Here is a 20849-nt window from a genome sequence, read left to right as displayed (position 1 = left end):
GTGCAGAGGTAGTACTGTGAGGGATAAGGGGGTTAGGGATACAGAGAGATGGCTGGTGCAGAGGTAGTACTGTGAGGGATAAGGGGGTTAGGGATACAGAGAGATGGCTGGTGCAGAGGTAGTACTGTGAGGGATAAGGGGTTAGGGATACAGAGAGATGGCTGGTGCAGAGGTAGTACTGTGAGGGATAAGGGGGTTAGGGATACAGAGAGATGGCTGGTGCAGAGGTAGTACTGTGAGGGATAAGGGGGTTAGGGATACAGAGAGATGGCTGGTGCAGAGGTAGTACTGTGAGGGATAAGGGGTTAGGGATACAGAGAGATGGCTGGTGCAGAGGTAGTACTGTGAGGGATAAGGGGGTTAGGGATACAGAGATGGCTGGTGCAGAGGTAGTACTGTGAGGGATAAGGGGGTTAGGGATACAGAGAGATGGAGGAGGCAGTACTGTGAGGGATAAGGGGTTAGGGATACAGAGAGATGCCTGGTGCAGAGGTAGTACTGTGAGGGATAAGGGGTTAGGGATACAGAGAGATGGCTGGTGCAGAGGTAGTACTGTGAGGGATAAGGGGGTTAGGGATACAGAGAGATGGCTGGTGCAGAGGTAGTACTGTGAGGGATAAGGGGGTTAGGGATACAGAGAGATGGAGGGAGGCAGTACTGTGAGGGATAAGGGGGTTAGGGATACAGAGAGATGCCTGGTGCAGAGGTAGTACTGTGAGGGATAAGGGGGTTAGGGATACAGAGAGATGGAGGGAGGCAGTACTGTGAGGGATAAGGGGGTTAGGGATACAGAGAGATGCCTGGTGCAGAGGTAGTACTGTGAGGGATAAGGGGGTTAGGGATACAGAGAGATGGCTGGTGCAGAGGTAGTACTGTGAGGGATAAGGGGGTTAGGGATACAGAGAGATGGAGGGAGGCAGTACTGTGAGGGATAAGGGGTTAGGGATACAGAGAGATGCCTGGTGCAGAGGTAGTACTGTGAGGGATAAGGGGTTAGGGATACAGAGAGATGGCTGGTGCAGAGGTAGTACTGTGAGGGATAAGGGGGTTAGGGATACAGAGAGATGGCTGGTGCAGAGGTAGTACTGTGAGGGTACAGGAGTTGGACAGTAGCCTGGTGGAAAAGCTCCATGTTCCTCCAGGGTTTAACACAGGAGGAGAGCTGGCCCTGAGGAGGAGAGGAGCACTTATTTATCTTCGATCCCTCCTCCACTCCTCCACTCTCCCTCCTCCACTCCTCCCCTATCCCTCCTCCACTCCTCCCCTATCCCTCCTCCACTCCTCCCCTATCCCTCCTCCACTATCCCTCCTCCACTCCTCCACCATCCCTCCGCTATCCCTCCTCTACTATCCCTCCTCCCTGTTCCTCCTCCATTCCTACCCTATCCCTCCTCCCCTATCCGCCCTCCCCTATCCCCCTCCACTCCTCCCCTATCCCTCCTTCCCTATCCCTCCTCCCTTCTTCCCTATCCCTCCTCCCCTTCTTCCCTATCCCTCCTCCCCTTCAACCCTATCCCTCCTCCCCTTCAACCCTATCCCTCCTCCCCTATCCATCCTCCAGTACAAGGCTGATAATCGCATCCCTTCTGGCCAATGACAACACAGAAATAAAAACTACCAGGCTTACTAGCAATACTAGATAATAGCCTACATCTTCAATATTTCAGTAGTGCACTGGTACTTGAAGCAGGTGAAACCACATACTCAAAATGTCTCTATCTTAAAGGGTTTTAACTGAACGTTTTCTAGCGCTTCCCTTAAAACGCTTCATTCTTAGTTCTCATCCAAATCAAATCAAATTTTATTTGTCACACACACATGGTTAGCAGATGTTAATGCGAGTGTAGCGAAATGCTTGTGTCCATGTGAGTGACAGTGGATGTATAAGACTAGAAGTGTTCATTCTGCCAGGCCGGTGAGGAGTTTAGGACAGCACCATGTGGGGGGGGGGAGATTGCCACACAAAATGCCTCATTCCTGCCCACCGACAAGGGAGATGTCATGGCTGATCATTCTTCAGTTCTCCATGCATTCCCTGGCTGGCATCCTGGGATCCTTCGTCAACTTCCGAAGTCTTCTAGTTCTGTGGTCTTCAGCGGGATAATGGCAGCTTCAATGTGGCATGGCTCCTCCCTCTTGTCTTCCTCCACCGGAGAGGCATTCTCTCTATGGCTGTAGTGTGATGTAATAGCGCTGTAGCCACTGTTTACCACAGTTCTAAAATCAGAATCCTGTCAGTTAGAGCTTAAAATGTCCACCATTCCAGAGCTGCGGAATCTGGAAAGAAATTAAAGCGCAATGAAAACAATCATGAAACGGTTGCTTGAGAATTCCAGAATTCCCGGCGTTCATTCAGCACATGGCTGTTTTATGGCACTTTCGACACAAGGCGGCGATTGTTTCGGGGTTGAGAGGTAACGGAAGGGCGACCTATGACTCCCTCACTGGGGAATTCTGACATCACACACAAACACAGACGCCATGTTGTACAGACTCTTCGCTTCAGAAAAACATCCACTCGACCAAAAGAAGGGTATCAAACTGCTGCTGGGCTTCTAAATATTGCTTATTGGACTGGAGAAATTATGAAAGATGATGTCATGATTTAATCTTACTCCAATGTAAATACACAACCTAATAACTTCACAACCACATGTATAACGGCAATGTTGGCTAATGTAATTCATCAAATTCACAGCTTCAACTTAAACATGTTAGATTTCAGTGTTTCTTCACAGCAGAAGTAGTGGAATGGATAACAAGACCATGTTGAAACCCAGGTGTCGTTTTTACATTTTAAGGTGTCCCACTTTCCCAGCGAGCAGTGAGAGCTTTCCCCAGTTAGAAAGCAACTAGCAGAGACTTGACAAAACATCCATAATGGAGGTTGTCTGCTTGCTTCTCTATTTTAACGAGGCTGATGTAGCAGTCAGACAGTGTGGGATGAGGAGTATGTATATGTAGTGTGTGTGTCTCTGGGAAAGATGAGACCAGGAAGTAGCGAGGTCATCAACCATTCTATTTCATATCCCAGCCAGAGAATTCCCCACTCACCTAGAGAACTTAGACCAATTCCAATTAAGAGTGTGGGAGCACGGGATTCCACCTTTGATGTAAAATGTGTGTGTGTTTCCTAAGCCAAAATGGGAGGATATTGCCAGGATTACATTATGAGATGTCAAGCCCAGGCAGACATGAAACCCCACACGTCATTCACCTGGGGTTGAAGAGAGACATGATCTGATGTCTCTAGGAGCCAGCCAGATGGGCTTACTGATGAATAAGCCCCACCCAGCACTGTGTGTGTGTGGGCGGAAGAGGGGATATAATATTATTGATCAGTAAAATAGCTGAGAGGAGTCAGGATGTAGGTATTTGCTGTTGCAGTGCTCTTCTCCTGTCTAATGGCATGCGTCTTTAGATGCCTATTTAGAATGGATATTGACGTTAAGTATCTCAGGCAGGCTTGAGTCTCAAACACCACCTTATTTCCTATGCACTACACTAATAGGACTCCGGTCAAAAGTAGTGCACTATTTAGGGGATAGGGTACCAAACCCTTAGTTTGACCGACTCTTCCTGCTCTCCATCTAAATGGACCTGTCTGGAAACAAACAAACACTGGCGGGAGAGGGGTGGAGCTCCTCCATTTTACCACGCTGATGGTTTTCACATTAAAACACAACTCCTGAAGTGTGTTGAGGAGATTGGAATGATCCAGGATAATGTGAAGTAGAAACACACTGGAGGGAGGGACATAAAAACACCTCAGTCCTTTAAATACAGGCTGCTGCGAAGGACACATCCTGACGTATTCTACCATGAACAATCCTGTTACAACGCCTACATCAACCCCCGTCCATACTGACCGTGTTAGAGCCTTGGTCCTGTATGACTCAGTTGGTGTGGAGGTGTGGAGGTAGCAACACCAAGGTTCTGGTGCAAATCACATTCACTATAAAACATTTATGCAGAAGACTTGCTGTGCTGTAGGCCTATGTCACTTTGCATTAAGTGGTATACATTATTTAAGTGGTAATGCCCGAGAAGCAGGTTTGGAGGATATATTGGCACAGGTGTTAGGCCCGAACCAAAGTTGAGCGCAGGCAAACCGTGACAGTACATCCTCCAAACACCGGCTGAGGGCATTATCACTTTTATACAATGGTTACCATATTAAAATAATGACTTCCATATTTTCATTAAAAACATTATTTTGGGGCCTCCCGGTAACGCAGTGGACCAAGGCACGATGCAGTGCTAGTTGTGCCACCAGAGACTCTGGGTTCGAGCCCAGGCTCTGTCGCACAATTGGCCGAGTGTCGTCCGGGTTAGGGAGGTCTCATCGCGCACTAGCGACTCCTGTGGCGGGCCGGGCGCAGTGCACGCTGACCAGGTTGCCAGGTGCACGATGTTTCCTCCGACACATTGGTGCGCTGGCTTCCGGGGTGGATGCGCGCTGTGTTAAGAAGCAGTGCGGCTTGGTTGGGTTGTGTTTCAGAGGACACATGGCTCTCCCAAGCCCGTACGGGGGTTGTAGCGATGAGACAAGATAGTAACGACTACAATTGGACACCACGAAATTGGGGAGAAAAAGGGGGTAAAAAATATATATATTTTGATGAATTTGTTCACACTATTTCATCCTTCCACAAGCTATAGTCCCGACACAATCTAGGGTTGCTAGCCAACCTGGCTGGTCGTTCGTACTATTGGTTCGGTTGCCAGAGACGCGACCCAGTCGTTCAGTCTTTATGTTCTGTACCCAGTCGTTCAGTCTTTATGTTCTGTACCCAGTCGTTCAGTCTTTATGTTCTGTACCCAGTCGTTCAGTCTTTATGTTCTGTACCCAGTCGTTCAGTCTTTATGTTCTGTACCCAGTCGTTCAGTCTTTATGTTCTGTACCCAGTCGTTCAGTCTATATGTTCTGTACCCAGTCGTTCAGTCTTTATGTTCTGTACCCAGTCGTTCAGTCTATATGTTCTTTACCCAGTCGTTCAGTCTTTATGTTCTGTACCCAGTCGTTCAGTCTTTATGTTCTGTATCCAGTCGTTCAGTCCTTCTGTTCTGCATCTTTGGACGCGACCCAAGCCGTTCGTTCTAAATGGTCCATTTCCATACTGGCTGGTAACGTTCCTATCACTTGCTTGTTAAGTCAACTACAGCTAATTTACAGTCATGTCAAACAGTGCAGCCAAAATAACGAAGTAGCTGTATATGTTTTAGCTGTTTTCTAGTTATATTTATTTTGATACATACATAACAATGAGCTAGTGATGCGCAATTTCACCTGGCATAGAAAATGTGCCCTCTCTTCAGGAGGAGTTAGCCAGCAACACAGCTAACACAACCACTTCAAACTGAAGCTGGTAAGACTGAGAACTAGCTGCACTTCGTTTCACCGGTTTTCTTTTGGTGTTTCTTTGTCTGTATCCATAAAAATGATGCGGATTCATGATTTCGACTGGCTGAGTAAAGCTGTCTGCCATGTCCTGACTCCAAACACCTTCATTACTCTGGGACAGCTGGAGAGCCAATTTCAATATTGAAACAATGTTGCAAATGTCATAGAGACAGACAGCAATGTTTATACAAATCTCTGCTATTGAAGACATAATGTGAGTCTAAAAGAAATGTGAGATAATGTCTAGATGTTTTTTATAGCGGAGATCAAGTTTATGAATTGCCTGGCTGGGCTGATGAGACAGTGGATTGCTCAGTCAGATGGAACAGAGTAAATAGGCATTTTAACATCATAGATTTAGCTGGATGGTAACTTGTAGAATAGACACCGGCTGGAATGTGGTTAATAACCAATCAGCATTCAGGAGTAGAACCACCCCTTGTATAATATATTAACACTAAGTAGTAAACTACATAGGCCGTCAGAGAGCTAAGTGCTGGATCCCTCTAACTGGAGAGGATTAGTGAAAAGGGATGTGGAATAGGGAAGGCAGACAGGAGAGAGAGAGAGAGAGCGAGGCCAGGGAAGATATGGAGTATTGGTGGCAGCTGTAGTGTAGAGCATTGTGAGGGGCAAAGCATTAGGGTTTCTAAAACTCGTCTTACCTGGTGAAGGTCGTGTCCCAGGGCAAACTCCTGGAAGTACCCTGGGGCAGCGGAGGACGCTCGGACAGCCTGCCACAGCTTGTGTTCACAGCCCCCAGGTAGTGGGAGCGCACCCCTGGCTGAAGGTTATAGTTCCTGAACACATAGGCCTTCAGAGGAGTGCCCCTGTTCACAATGGTACTCACTGCTGCCATCTGGTGGTAAGAGGGTACATGAGATTAAAAAAATAAAAAATCTCCCCACTTGGCCCCATTTGATAAACTGCTGGTGATTTAAAAGGTCAATGTACATAACCATGAATTGAAGAAGAGTGGCATTAATAGACTGTGTTGCTGTATCCACTTAATCCCCACAAGAGATACAGGAAGGGTGTCATATACATTAAATATGACAATAACATTAAAAACAGAACACAAATGCACTACTATAGAAGTTATATATGACATGTAGTGACAACATTTAGAGCCATAAAAATACCTTAGAACACAGTAATGCTCTGAGGACCCATTGAAATAAAATCTATACAACTGTTAGTCATTACACAATCAGATGTTATAAAAGCCTAATAACACCACAGACAAGCACGTATTCTGACACATAGTGTAATCCTTACCAAACACCTCATTATTATTTCACTGCCTAGCCTCAGCCTGGCTGTCGTACATGGAACTAGTGAATGTGTGGATTCTGTGTCAGCCTAGCCACTGGAGCTGCAGCAGTGTGTGTGTGTGTGTGTGTGTGTGTGTGTAGAAATGGTTCCACCCAGCCAGTGAGACGATGGCCAGAGGCTTTCTCATTGACCTCATTATTAAGAGACGGAGGGACTTCCTTTTCAATGCTCCTCCCTCAGCAACCGTGAGGGTGTGTGTGTGTGTGTGTGTTTGCCAGCTCCACACTGTTAGTCACGCCATGTTAGAAAAACTCACCTTTGGGCATTTGGGGTTTCTTGATGTTTCCACCATCAGATCAGAGCCCATTTTTTCTCTGTGGGAGAAAATGAAAGGAGAGCTTAGTCTGGGGCTGTGTCTGAACAAGTTACTAGCCTTAAAATCCTTGCTTCCTCTACTGGTTTCCTCCATTCCCCTCAAAGCTCATTGGAGGAAGTCAGAGGAAGGGACCTTTGTTCATCTCCACCAATGAGCTTTGAGAGGAATTGATCTGCTGTGCTGTTCTTAATTCATGAAGTTAATCTATTCCATTATATTAAATACTAACTTGAGAATGTTCTCCCAGGTCTCGGAGTCGTAGAAGGCGTGGCTCCAGCCCATCTTGACGGTTCCCACGATGACGTTCTGCTTGAAGACGTCAGAACCCAGCTTCCTGTAGAGCACCTCACACTCATTTAGAGGGATCTGGAACACACCCAGCATGAAGCCCAGGATGGAACCTGACAGAGAGCGAGAACAGGAGGATATTTAGCCACACACGGAGGACAAAGAATGTACACTTTAAAAATGATTATTTGTTTGCTAGTCCAATAACACCAACACATTTTCATATTGAGACCTGAGGAGAGACATGGAAAACCCTACCCCCCGTTATAGAGTATAAAACAACCCCTACCCCCCCCGTTATAGACTATAAAACAACCCCTACCCCCCGTTATAGACTATAAAACAACCCCTACCCCCCGTTATAGACTATAAAACAACCCCTACCCCCCGTTATAGAGTATAAAACAACCCCTACCCCCGTTATAGAGTATAAAACAACCCCTACCCCCCGTTATAGAGTATAAAACAACCCCTACCCCCCGTTATAGAGTATAAAACAACCCCTACCCCCCCGTTATAGAGTATAAAACAACCCCTACCCCCCGTTATAGAGTATAAAACAACCCCTACCCCCCGTTATAGAGTATAAAACAACCCCTACCCCCCGTTATAGAGTATAAAACAACCCCTACCCCCCCTGTTATAGAGTATAAAACAACCCCTACCCCCCCCGTTATAGAGTATAAAACAACCCCTACCCCCCGTTATAGAGTATAAAACAACCCCTACCCCCCCGTTATAGAGTATAAAACAACCCCTACCCCCATTATAGAGTATAAAACAACCCCTACTCCCCCCGTTATAGAGTATAAAACAACCCCTACTCCCCCCGTTATAGAGTATAAAACAACCCCTACTCCCCCCGTTATAGAGTATAAAACAACCCCTACTCCCCCCCGTTATAGAGTATAAACAACCCCTACTCCCCCCCGTTATAGAGTATAAAACAACCCCTACTCCCCCGTTATAGAGTATAAAACAACCCCTACTCCCCCGTTATAGAGTATAAAACAACCCCTACCCCCCGTTATAGACTATAAAACAACCCCTACCCCCCCGTTATAGACTATAAAACAACCCCTACCCCCCCGTTATAGACTATAAAACAACCCCTACCCCCCCGTTATAGACTATAAAACAACCCCTACCCCCCGTTATAGACTATAAAACAACCCTTACCCCCCGCTATAGACTATAAAACAACCCCTACCCCCCGTTATAGACTATAAAACAACCCCTACCCCCCGTTATAGACTATAAAACAACCCCTACCCCCGTTATAGACTATAAAACAACCCCTACCCCCCCGTTATAGACTATAAAACAACCCCTACCCCCCGTTATAGACTAGAAAACAACCCCCCATTATAGACTATAAAACAACCCCTACCCCCCGTTATAGAGTATAAAACAACCCCTACCCCCCGTTATAGAGTATAAAACAACCCCTACCCCCCGTTATAGAGTATAAAACAACCCCTACCCCCCGTTATAGACTATAAAACAACCCCTACCCCCCCCCGTTATAGAGTATAAAACAACCCCTACCCCCCGTTATAGACTATAAAACAACCCCTACCCCCCCCGTTATAGAGTATAAAACAACCCCTACCCCCCGTTATAGACTATAAAACAACCCCTACCCCCCGTTCTAATTTTTTTATTTAAATTTTACAAAATTATTGCAACCAAAATAATGTTATATATATATATATGGGATACAATGTTCCCAGCTCTGCAGATTTTGTAGCGAGGAGGCAGAGTCATAAGATCATTTATTTTGGTACTGTCCATATGTAGCTCGTTTTGGTCACAGGTCCAGGAAGAAGAATTGCAACATTTACCTAGAACTAACACTGCAGAGAGCAATACTGGATGATTTGAAAAGTCAATCGATCAATAATATAATAATTATGAGAATAGAAAGGTTCAGTACTTTTGCAAAGCATCACAGCACAGTTGAAAAATATATGGCTGCTAGAAATCCAAAATGGATGGTGTTGAGAATCCCTCAACAAGGTTTCAGAGCTGCTGTCTGACAAAGGGAGGTCACAACGTAAATCTCATTCTTCCAGTCGTCCCTGGACCAGGGGCAGACCCGTGTTCAAATAGTAATTAAAAATCATCTGAACTACAGCTGTGATGAACTGAGCTTGCCAGGCTTAACTGTCCAACAGAATAGTCCCAAAACAGAAAACCACACACATCTGGCACGCTAGAGGAAACACTCAAAGTATTTGAAAGATTTCAAATAGTATCGGGGTCTGGGGCTTACAGAGCAAGAGGCAAACTGGATAGGAGGCTAACTGCCTGTAGGATCAGGGTCTGGGGCTTACAGAGCAAGAGGCAAACTGGATAGGAGGCTAACTGCCTGTAGGATCAGGGTCTGGGGCTTACAGAGCAAGAGGCAAACTGGATAGGAGGCTAACTGCCTGTAGGATCAGGGTCTGGGGCTTACGGAGCAAGAGGCAAACTGGATAGGAGGCTAACTGCCTGTAGTATCAGGGTCTGGGGCTTACGGAGCAAGAGGCAAACTGGATAGGAGGCTAACTGCCTGTAGGATCAGGGTCTGGGGCTTACGGAGCAAGAGGCAAACTGGATAGGAGGCTAACTGCCTGTAGGATCAGGGTCTGGGGCTTACAGAGCAAGAGGCAAACTGGATAGGAGGCTAACTGCCTGTAGGATCAGGGTCTGGGGCTTACGGAGCAAGAGGCAAACTGGATAGGAGGCTAACTGCCTGTAGGATCATCCATTATGGGTATCATTACCCAGGGATGATCCATCCACAGACACTGGCTGGGATTAAAATGGCCGCCAATAACCAACCACAGTGACAAGCAGATCACTGCTAGCGTCCACAGGACCACAGGCATATAATGACACTAGCTATGACCATATGGTGATGTACATGACAAGACAGTCTCCTGCCCTGTAGACACTTCCGCTAACAGCCAAACCACGAACCCCATCTCTCGCTGTTTCTCCAGTAGCATTTCCCACACCCATCACCAGTCACCTGACCCAGGCCGCATGCTAGCAGCGCCACAACACCAACCTAACTACTAACAGCAGCTCCATCCTAACCCAACACACAACCCAAATCTGTGCCTGCCTTCCTGCTGAACTCTCTCTGGGGCCCAAACCCCACCCACCCCCCAGCATTGGGGCAGCTGCTGCCAGCCACTATCAGGGTCTGGGGCTTACGGAGCAAGAGGCAAACTGGATAGGAGGCTAACTGCCTGTAGGATCAGGGTCTGGGGCTTACGGAGCAAGAGGCAAACTGGATAGGAGGCTAACTGCCTGTAGGATCAGGGTCTGGGGCTTACAGAGCAAGAGGCAAACTGGATAGGAGGCTAACTGCCTGTAGGATCAGGGTCTGGGGCTTACGGAGCAAGAGGCAAACTGGATAGGAGGCTAACTGCCTGTAGGATCATCCATTATGGGTATCATTACCCAGGGATGATCCATCCACAGACACTGGCTGGGATTAAAATGGCCGCCAATAACCAACCACAGTGACAAGCAGATCACTGCTAGCGTCCACAGGACCACAGGCATATAATGACACTAGCTATGACCATATGGTGATGTACATGACAAGACAGTCTCCTGCCCTGTAGACACTTCCACTAACAGCCAAACCACGAACCCCATCTCTCGCTGTTTCTCCAGTAGCATTTCCCACACCCATCACCAGTCACCTGACCCAGGCCGCATGCTAGCAGCGCCACAACACCAACCTAACTACTAACAGCAGCTCCATCCTAACCCAACACACAACCCAAATCTGTGCCTGCCTTCCTGCTGAACTCTCTCTGGGGCCCAAACCCCACCCACCCCCCAGCATTGGGGCAGCTGCTGCCAGCCACTATCCAAGAAGACAGGCCCCTGTCCCAAAACTGGCATGGCAGGGTGAACCCAGGGTGTGCCAGCCAGCCAGATCATCATGCCCAGAGTGAGACAGGCAGCCAACTCCAAACGTGGTGGCTGTCCTTAATGTTAAAGTATGCACTTTACTTAGCTTATCAGGTGGAGGGGATTACCTTGACTAACACACTGGCCAGCCATCTCACACACGCAGAAACACACAGACCTTCAGAGAGCCCAGGGCTAGGCTGGCTTCCTCCAACGGGAGAGGATCAGGGACAACAGACAGACAGAGAGCACGGCCGGGAAGATAGAGGTTTGGTGGCAGCTGTAGGGTAGCGCTTTGAGAGAGGGAAAGCATTAGGCTTCCTAAAATGAGAGAAATGGTCAGGCCATGATGGACCTTGAGAGGAGGAGCAGGGGGTTATGGTAAACGGCACCACCATGTGGTGGTTGAGAGTACTACAATATTATATTGGGGCTCCCGAGTGGCGCAGAGGTCTAAGGCACTGCATCGGAACGCTACAGACACTCTGGTTCGAATCCAGGCTGTATCACAACCGGCTGGAATTGGAAGTCCCATAGGGCGGCGCACAATTGGCCCAGCGTCATCCGGGTTTGGCCGTCATTGTAATTAAGAATGTGTTCTTAACCGACTTGCCTAGTTAAATAAAACGTTGTTTTCTGTTATATATATATATATATAAATAGACATGACAACTGCCAGTAGATTATGTAGGTTTGATAAGGTATAGTCAAATCATTCAATAGCTGTTCTTTTTATGTAATGTTTAATCTTCTTTTTCCGCTACTGGGAATAAATAAACGAGGGAAAAAAAACTATACACAATTACGCCATAAAAAATGTTTTCCTTCTCTGGCACTCAAAATACTCCAGTCATCTACCTTCTAGTATTATATAAACTGGAGACCATTAATCAAGTCTGAAATAAGAGAGGAGATCTGCTGAATTAAGAGCTTGCCCACGACAGTACAAAAGAAAATGACAACAAGACTAAAGCTTTGACATCCATTTACCCTTCAGGCCCCCTAATGTTCCATAATGCCTGTGTCCTGGCATTCAGTGCAGGGTTGTGGACTGAGAGGCCTGAGCAGAGCAGGAACCCGAGTCAGCCACAGGGACTGAGCTGAGCAGGAACCTGAGTCAGCCACAGGGACTGAGCTGAGCAGGAACCTGAGTCAGCCACAGGGACTGAGCTGAGCAGGAACATGAGTCAGCCATGGGACTGTTTTTTTTGTGTTTTTTTTTTTTCAGCCATGGGACTGAGATGGGTTCAGTCCCCGTACAGAACTGACTGGGAGGAGCAGTGAGCACTGCTCTGTTTAGAATGATCCACCCTTCAAGCTGCCCTCACAAACACACACTATTAGCCAGAGATAAAGTAGGTTAGGAGGACAATGCAACATACCTGTGCTGACACCACAGATGTAATCAAACAGTTGGTAGATGGGTTTTCCCGTCAGGGCTTCCAGTTTCTGCAGAGTCTGAAGGGCAATCAGTCCCCTGGACAGTAGAAAACACACACACCATGAAGAGCACTAATATAGATTGTCTACGGGATGTAAAAGTGAGTGGAGACGAAGTAATAACACTGATAATAACACCAGTGCCGCACACATTCAAATGGAGAACATTGGATAAACTTGAACGCGATGGCAAAACAGTCTTCCTATCGCTCTTACGAGGTCTCTTATGTTCCTTTTTCCCCCCTCAAATGCTACCCTCTTTCCTTCACACACACTACTGTACCTGGTTCCCCCTCCGTCGATGGACAGGACCCTGATTCCCTGGCCCTTGACAGGGTTGGTGTATCCCACCAGCGTGAGGGCCTCCCTGACTGCTGCCTTCAGAGACGAGTCCTCAGCCTGGCGGAGACGCAGTAGGCACGGGATCGCCTTCTCCTGAGGGCCACACACACACAGCAAGATATAACAATATATAGTTAACATCACTGACAGCCATACGGTCAGTTCTAGAACTAATGCAAGTGGTTTTCAAATCAGTCAATTCAGGAACTATGCTGAAACTGCACATTCTTCTCAGATAAGCGTGGCAGAGAATTGGAATTGAAGTTTACTTCATGAATTTACTAAGTGAAAATGTTAAAAATGTACCCCAAACCTGCCCCCAGGAAGAAGGAACCATAGCTTGCCACAGTCCCTGGTATTAAAATAGGTCGGCAAACACAAGCTTAGCAGAAGCTTTTATCCAAAGCAACAGAGTACAGCGAGTGGCATGCATACAGTAGGGTACACATTTTAGAACATATGACCCCTGTGGAACAGAAGTCATGCCTCTAGCATACACACACATTGACCTTAATACAAACACCTTAGAGGTCAGAGGAAATAGCATGCAACATCAGTGACCAGTGGATTGACATAACTATACTGTAACTGAACAGACTTTTAAAAACACTCTTCTGTATCCTCACTTGATCACTGTTGACGAGGTTAACCAATGTCTCCTCAGGCCAGAAACAATGGCCTTGGGTTAAGTTGTCCAATGGGACAGTCCCTACAGATACAGGTATGTGTAATGTAAATAACCTGTATGATGATAAGGGAACATACACCGAGTGTACAAAACATTAGGAACACCTGCTCTTTCCATGACAGACTAACCAGGTAAAAGCTATGATCCCATATTGACGTCACCTGTTAAATGCAGTTCAATCAGTGTAGATGAAGGGGAGGAGAGAAGTTAAAGAATGATGTTTAAGCCTTGAGACGTATTCTGTATGTGTGCCATTCAGAAGGTGAACGGACGAGACAAAATATTGAAGTGCCTTAGAGCAGGGTATGATAGTAGGTGGCAGGTGCACCGGTTTGAGTGTGTCAAGAACTGCCACGCTGCTGGGTTTTCAAGCTCAACAGCTTCCTGTGTGTATACAGCATGTTCCACCACCCAAAGGACATCCAGCCAACTTGACACAACTGAGGGAAACATTGGAGTCAACATGGGCCAGCATCCCTGTGGAACGCTTTCTACACTAGAGAGTCCATGCCCGGAGGAATTGAGGCTGTTCTGAGGGCTAACTCAATATTAGGAAGGTGTTCCTAATGTTTTGTCACTCAGTGTATAGGCCCATGTACAACTCTAACCACTAGGCAGGGTAGCCTAGTGGTTAGAGCGTTGGACTAGTAACCGGAAGGTTGCAAGTTCAAACCCCCGAGCTGACAAGGTACAAATATGTCGTTCTGCCCCTGAACAGGCAGTTAACCTACTGTTCCTAGGCTGTCATTGTGTAGTTAAATAAAGTCATAAAATAAAAATATAGGAACACAGTTCTCTCAATTAATGAATTTCTTTTATACAAGCACTATGTTGGCTAAGCTGTTGTCATAGCAAAAGTTGGAAAGAAAAGGAGAGCCGGACACTATAGGAGCTCAGATTCAATCATTTCAATAACCAATCAGCGTGGAAACATTGGTTATTAGGTTATTAATGATTGCATCGGAGCTCACCCACCTTGACAGCCACCCCGCGGGTCTCTGGAAACTCCAGTAGATGAAAGCTGAGCTCCTCCACTCTGTTGATGTAGACCCTGACATCAGACGCTCGGTTTAACGCCTTCACCAGGGACCGGGTCCGGTTGTCCACGCTCACCCTAGCTATGATCTAGGAACAGATCACACACGGGTTAGAAACTATCAATCACCACAACAACAGTTAAGTCTGGCTTATCTAATACCTAATTTATTATTGACTGATTTAGCCATGATGTCAATAACTCAGACACAACCTACCTACATTTGTACTTGACATGTATTTAGGGGTGTTTGCTCTAAAATGCCCGGTCTATAAGCCTGAAACAGTTTCTTTGTAAGAAGAACCATAAACCATCTATATGTCTAGAATGTTAAGAGGATTTCTTCTCTTACCACAGGAGGTCGCTGGCATTTTAAGAGGGGAGGACGGGCTCATGGTAACGACTGGGGCAGAATAAGAGAGGAGGACGGGCTCATGGTAACGACTGGGGCAGAATAAGAGGGGAGGACGGGCTCATGGTAACGACTGGGGCAGAATAAGAGGGGAGGACGGGCTCATGGTAACGACTGGGGCAGAATAAGAGGGGAGGACGGGCTCATGGTAACGACTGGAGCAGAATAAGAGGGGAGGACGGGCTCATGGTAACGACTGGAGCAGAATAAGAGGGGAGGACGGGCTCATGGTAACGACTGGGGCAGAATAAGAGGGGAGGACGGGCTCATGGTAACGACTGGGGCAGAATAAGTGGGGAGGACGGGCTCATGGTAACGACTGGAGCAGAATAAGAGGGGAGGACGGGCTCATGGTAACGACTGGAGCAGAATAAGAGGGGAGGACGGGCTCATGGTAACGACTGGAGCAGAATAAGAGGGAGGACGGGCTCATGGTAACGACTGGGGCAGAATAAGTGGGGAGGACGGGCTCATGGTAACGACTGGAGCAGAATAAGAGGGGAGGACGGGCTCATGGTAACGACTGGAGCAGAATAAGAGGAGGACGGGCTCATGGTAACGACTGGGGCAGAATAAGAGGGGAGGACGGGCTCATGGTAACGACTGGAGCAGAATAAGAGGGGAGGACGGGCTCATGGTAACGACTGGAGCAGAATAAGAGGGGAGGACGGGCTCATGGTAACGACTGGAGCAGAATAAGTAGGGAGGACGGGCTCATGGTAACGACTGGAGTAGAATAAGTAGGGAGGACGGGCTCATGGTAACGACTGGAGCAGAATAAGAGGGGAGGACGGGCTCATGGTAACGACTGGAGTAGAATAAGTAGGGAGGACGGGCTCATGGTAACGACTGGAGCAGAATAAGAGGGGAGGACGGGCTCATGGTAACGACTGGAGCAGAATAAGAGGGGAGGACGGGCTCATGGTAACGACTGGAGCAGAATAAGAGGGGAGGACGGGCTCATGGTAACGACTGGAGCAGAATAAGAGGGGAGGACGGGCTCATGGTAACGACTGGAGCAGAATAAGAGGGGAGGACGGGCTCATGGTAACGACTGGAGCAGAATAAGAGGGGAGGACGGGCTCATGGTAACGACTGGAGCAGAATAAGAGGGGAGGACGGGCTCATGGTAACGACTGGGGCAGAATAAGAGGGGAGGACGGGCTCATGGTAACGACTGGGGCAGAATAAGAGGGGAGGACGGGCTCATGGTAACGACTGGAGCAGAATAAGTGGTGGATCAAATACATTAAACACATGGTTTCCATGGTTTCCATGTGTTTGATGCCATTCCATTCGCTCCGTTCCAGCCATTATTATGAGCCGTCCTCCCCTCAGCAGCCTCCACTGATGCCTACATGACATAGTTGTATATGGAGGGTATAGCCTGTGGTGGAACGTTGCCAGGACTCATATGTCCCACCAGTTGTGACTCCAACGTATGATGTGACAGTGGCACGGTGTGCTAGATAGAGGGGTTCCTAGAATCCCTCTTCAAAAATAACCCTGTGAGCTTTCTGGAATCGACAACCTAGTAAACAGGTGTACTCTGCCTGTGTATGTTGTTGTATTGATATGAAAACAACAGGCCACAGTAGTGACAAAAAAACTAGTTACTGACAAACCGGTGCGCCTTGCACTTACTACCACACCCCGTTCAAAGGCACTTAATCTTTTGTCTCGCCCATTCACCTTCTGAATGGCACACACAGACAATCCATGTCTCAAGGCTTAAAAATCCTTCTTTAAACTGTCTCCTCCCCTTCTCTACACTGATTGAAGTGGATTTAAAAAGTGACATTAATAAGGGATCCCAGCTTCACCTGGATTCACCTGGTCTGTCATGCTTCAACAGGTTACATTCCTTTTCAACATGATTCCTAACAGTCAGATCCTTGACAGACGCTATAATGTAGGCCTACCTTCTCTCTTTGGAGCAGCAGTCTCTTGGCCCTCTCCTCAGCAGCCTTCTGTTCCGTGTTCACCGCCACCTCTCCTTGCCATGGCTTTGCCCCTGCCTCTTCTGCCTTCAGCCTCTTCTGCTCTACAGCAGCACTCTTGGGTTCAGCAGCTGCCCTGCTAAACCTGGGGACCAGGGGAGCAATGTAGCTCCCTACAAAGGCCTGTACAGTGTCACCAGAGTAGGATAGGTAACGGCCGATACCCTTTTTAGAAGATGGGGAACTTACGGGTGCAGCAGACCCTGGGGACGTTTTGTCTGACATCGGCAGGAGGTCAGTGGAACCACGGTCTGTGTTATGCTCTTTATCCTCATCAGACTTTGTTATGTTGCTGAAGTACGAGTTCACGTGGTGGGACAGGTAGTTGTAGGTCTCATCCAGGTTAACTGAGAAGGAGCTGGGATGGAAGAGTTGTGTTGTGGTCTGTTGGGAGACTGTGGTGGTGGCTCTCTCAGGTACACTACTATCTGTTGGTAGTGGTGATCTGACCTGCTCCAGCCTTTTGGTGGTCCCGTTGGAGGTCCCGTTGGTGGCCACAGCGGTTGGGACAATGGATGCTGTGGCTGCACGCTGCACCCTCCTCTGTCTGACTTCCTGGATACTGGGGCCTGAGACAGCAGCATTTGCCCTGGCAATGTTGGGGCGAGGGGTGGCAATGGGAGGGGCGCTGGCGGTAATGCCAGGAGTAGGGCCAGGTGTAAGATATGGAGTAGGTGTAAGTGTTGGAGATAGAGTAGGTGTGGGTGTAGAAGCAGTGGCTGTAGTAGGTGGAGGACTAGGGGCAGACACCGAGGCAGGGATTGGAGGAGGTGCATTAACAGTGGTGTTAGCGGAGGTATAGGCAGGAACTGGGGCTGGGGTTAGAGCTGGGTACCCTACAGTACCATGACCCTGTGGTGTTAGCCCCATCTCCGGGTTGGCTTCCAACACTTTGCCAGCCTCAATGGCGTTCTGTTTGGGTTTGGCTTTGAGCCGGGCTATCTTGGAGAGGAGCTCAGCGTGTGACCCGCTCACCGCCTTGGAGACGGAGTCCAGGGTGCTCCTGAAGCGCGACATGGTGTGGCTGAGACCAGTGGACCAGCGTGAGGTGGATGTATTTAAGTAGTAGATGCTGGTGTGGAGGCCAAGCCTGTGTCTTATCTGACTAGCTCTGGAGAGCCATATCTTATTGCGAATTCTACTTTTTGTGCTGTGGGTATACTTCCAGCTGAGAAAGCCAACTTTGTGGCTCAGGCCTGCTCGGACATCAAACCTACAAGGAGGGTGTTGTTGAGAAGACAATGGAAGTGATGCTGCTCGTTGACCTTGTGTATGCCAGAAGTTCGCTGCTCTGCTTACTTTGAGCACACAAGAATCTGGAACACATCTCAGAGACATCCCTCTTGGTCTTGGAAGGCAGCTTTCATTTGTTTATTCCTTCATGAAGCTGGTGAACAATAAAAAAAATAAGCATGACTAAAGAAGTACTGTGTAGTTTAAAACATATTGGAGATGTATGTAACTATCTGGTAAGGCCAGCTCTGGGATAGGCGGCTGTTATCCGTATGGTTTACTAGTGGCGCTAGCCTGTCGATTGCATAACTGCAAATGCACCCAATGACCAATGTGTGCTAGCTAGCCGCAGCTAATATACGTTAAATCACCATGTTGTAGATGTGTTATCCCACTGGATTACAATCATATCTATAGCACTTTTTTAAATTAAAGCTGGGGAAGTAGGCAATCTATGCATGAATATTAGCTAGTTTACAACAACAGCTACTTAGCTAGAATTGCTAGCTATCGGTATTCCAGAAACAGACACTAAACGGATAACCTTAGCTATCTAAATGTAACAGTCTAGCCAGACAGTCTATGATAACATACCAGTTTCTTGATGACGGTTGGTGGAAATCTGAAGAATTCATTGACTCTCGTAACAGCGAAATCAAACGAACATGTAAACACGGTTCACAACAAGCTTCTCGGTATGTGTTGGGGGTCATTCGACTCGACAGTTTTAATCCACGGACAACAACAAAAAACAGAGGAAAACAATGATCACGCGGTCTTTGATCTGACCTACAATTGGCTATTTATCACCTGCCACTATCAGCCCACTGAGGGGAATTGGATTAATGGCCCGGGTGAACCGGGTTTGTTGCTTGCATTAGATTTGGAACCGGTTTGCCTAACGGGCGTGAGCTAGGAGTCTATTATACTGACAAAGATAGTCTCGTCTAGTGACTGCTCTAACAAATGGGTGGATTCGATTATGCTGAGCCGCGGGACACCGGTCTATGGCCCGTGACGTGACCGTGCAAAAGCGGAGAGGGAGGAGCGCCCTTCTTAAATCCAACAGTAATATGCGCTGCTCGGTAGTGTTGCCATCAAGGCAGTATTGTGCATCATCCGGAAACCAACATCTATTTTTTTTTTTATAGATATACACTACACGTCAAAAGTTTTAGAACACCTACTCATTCAAGGGTTTCTTTATTTTTCCTATTTTCTACATTGCAGAATCATAGTGTACACATCAACAGTATGAAATAACACATAGAGAATTATGTAGTAAGCAAAAAAAAGTGTTAAACAAATCTAATATATTTTATATTTGAGATTCTTCAAATAGCCACCCTTTGCCTTGATGACAGCTATGCATCAAAGTAGACATCATGCAAGACTCTTGCATGTCATCTCTATCTGACAAATTGGCTAACAGGTATTGTGTCAATTTAGAACTTGCACAAGACAGTTCACAGAATTGTCAATTGAAAGAAATGTAACCAATTTAATAATTACAAAATGTAGCTAACATTAGATCGTTAATCCAGTGATTCTTACCTTTGCCTCGATTCGGCAATTTCGTCCACATCATCATGGAATTTTTAGTTCTTTATAATAACCACATTAGCAGCTAATTAGCCTTTCATTTTGGGGGTAAAACAGGTGAATTAATACAGGTGAATTAATATATTTATAAAAGTTATCTTGTCCTAGAGAGATTTACACAGATAACAAAACCTACACGAAATAAAGCTCTTATTTTAAGCGTTTCAAAAATCCCCTAAGGGCAAAATGAATGATGGAAAAAACGATTGGAACCATTTCCTTGTTTCACCGCTAGGTTTTATGGGTATTATGACTCATACTGCGGTACTCTATGAACATAGAAAACAAGGTCTGACGTCAACAGGAGAGCTTATATGTTTTGTTCTATGAGATAATAGCAGTCAGTTAACATGACCTTTATGAGTTATGAAGCCTTTATGTGATTTGTGGTTTTTTTATTACATAATTTCTTAAAATTCACAAAAAGTGACATTAGCTGATGAAGATGATCTAATAGAACAATATGTATAAGGTCTCCTAAGCCTGTTTACCACAGACCTTATTGTCAGTGTTTATCCAAAAACCCTAGAAAAACGCCATTCATTTTCCTCATAGTCTTTCTCTAACGAACAATGGCGGAGTTAGTGCCTCCAAAAAGACACCATTACCATTTCTCTCTATTATAGCCTCTGCCCAGTCCCTATCAACCGGACATCCGTTTTGGGGGGGGGGGAAATGGAAAGAGAACCTGTGATGGGACCTCTGCTTTTGGATGTTAACAAGGCGGCACGCCATCTTAACTTCTCCTCCACATTTACTGGATTGGTTGAACAGTGCAGACGAGAACCTCCTCGGACAGTTTTTTTCTCTTCTTGTCAAGACCAGTTTGTAGGGAATC

At 46.9% G+C, this 20849-nt stretch overlaps 1 protein-coding gene across 1 annotated transcript in view; it reads right to left on the bottom strand.

The window, feature by feature from the left end:
- The window catches only part of LOC121838787 (calcium-independent phospholipase A2-gamma-like), a 40831-nt gene extending 21534 nt beyond the window's left edge, over positions 1–19297 (bottom strand). Inside the window, exons 1-8 of the mRNA XM_042312872.1 lie at positions 19004–19297; positions 17099–18563; positions 14704–14853; positions 12982–13133; positions 12641–12735; positions 7285–7456; positions 6996–7053; positions 6070–6263 (exon numbers count right to left, since the gene is read on the bottom strand). Coding sequence (XP_042168806.1) covers positions 6070–6263; positions 6996–7053; positions 7285–7456; positions 12641–12735; positions 12982–13133; positions 14704–14853; positions 17099–18514 — 2237 coding nt within the window. The 5' untranslated portion in view covers positions 18515–18563; positions 19004–19297. The remainder of the gene's footprint in view (positions 1–6069; positions 6264–6995; positions 7054–7284; positions 7457–12640; positions 12736–12981; positions 13134–14703; positions 14854–17098; positions 18564–19003) is intronic.
- Positions 19298–20849: the final 1552 nt, after the last annotated feature.

Source organism: Oncorhynchus tshawytscha, unplaced genomic scaffold (genome assembly GCF_018296145.1).
Source record: "Oncorhynchus tshawytscha isolate Ot180627B unplaced genomic scaffold, Otsh_v2.0 Un_contig_3408_pilon_pilon, whole genome shotgun sequence".
Classification (NCBI taxonomy): Eukaryota; Metazoa; Chordata; class Actinopteri; order Salmoniformes; family Salmonidae; genus Oncorhynchus; species Oncorhynchus tshawytscha.
This window is presented reverse-complemented; position numbering and strand designations above follow the sequence as displayed.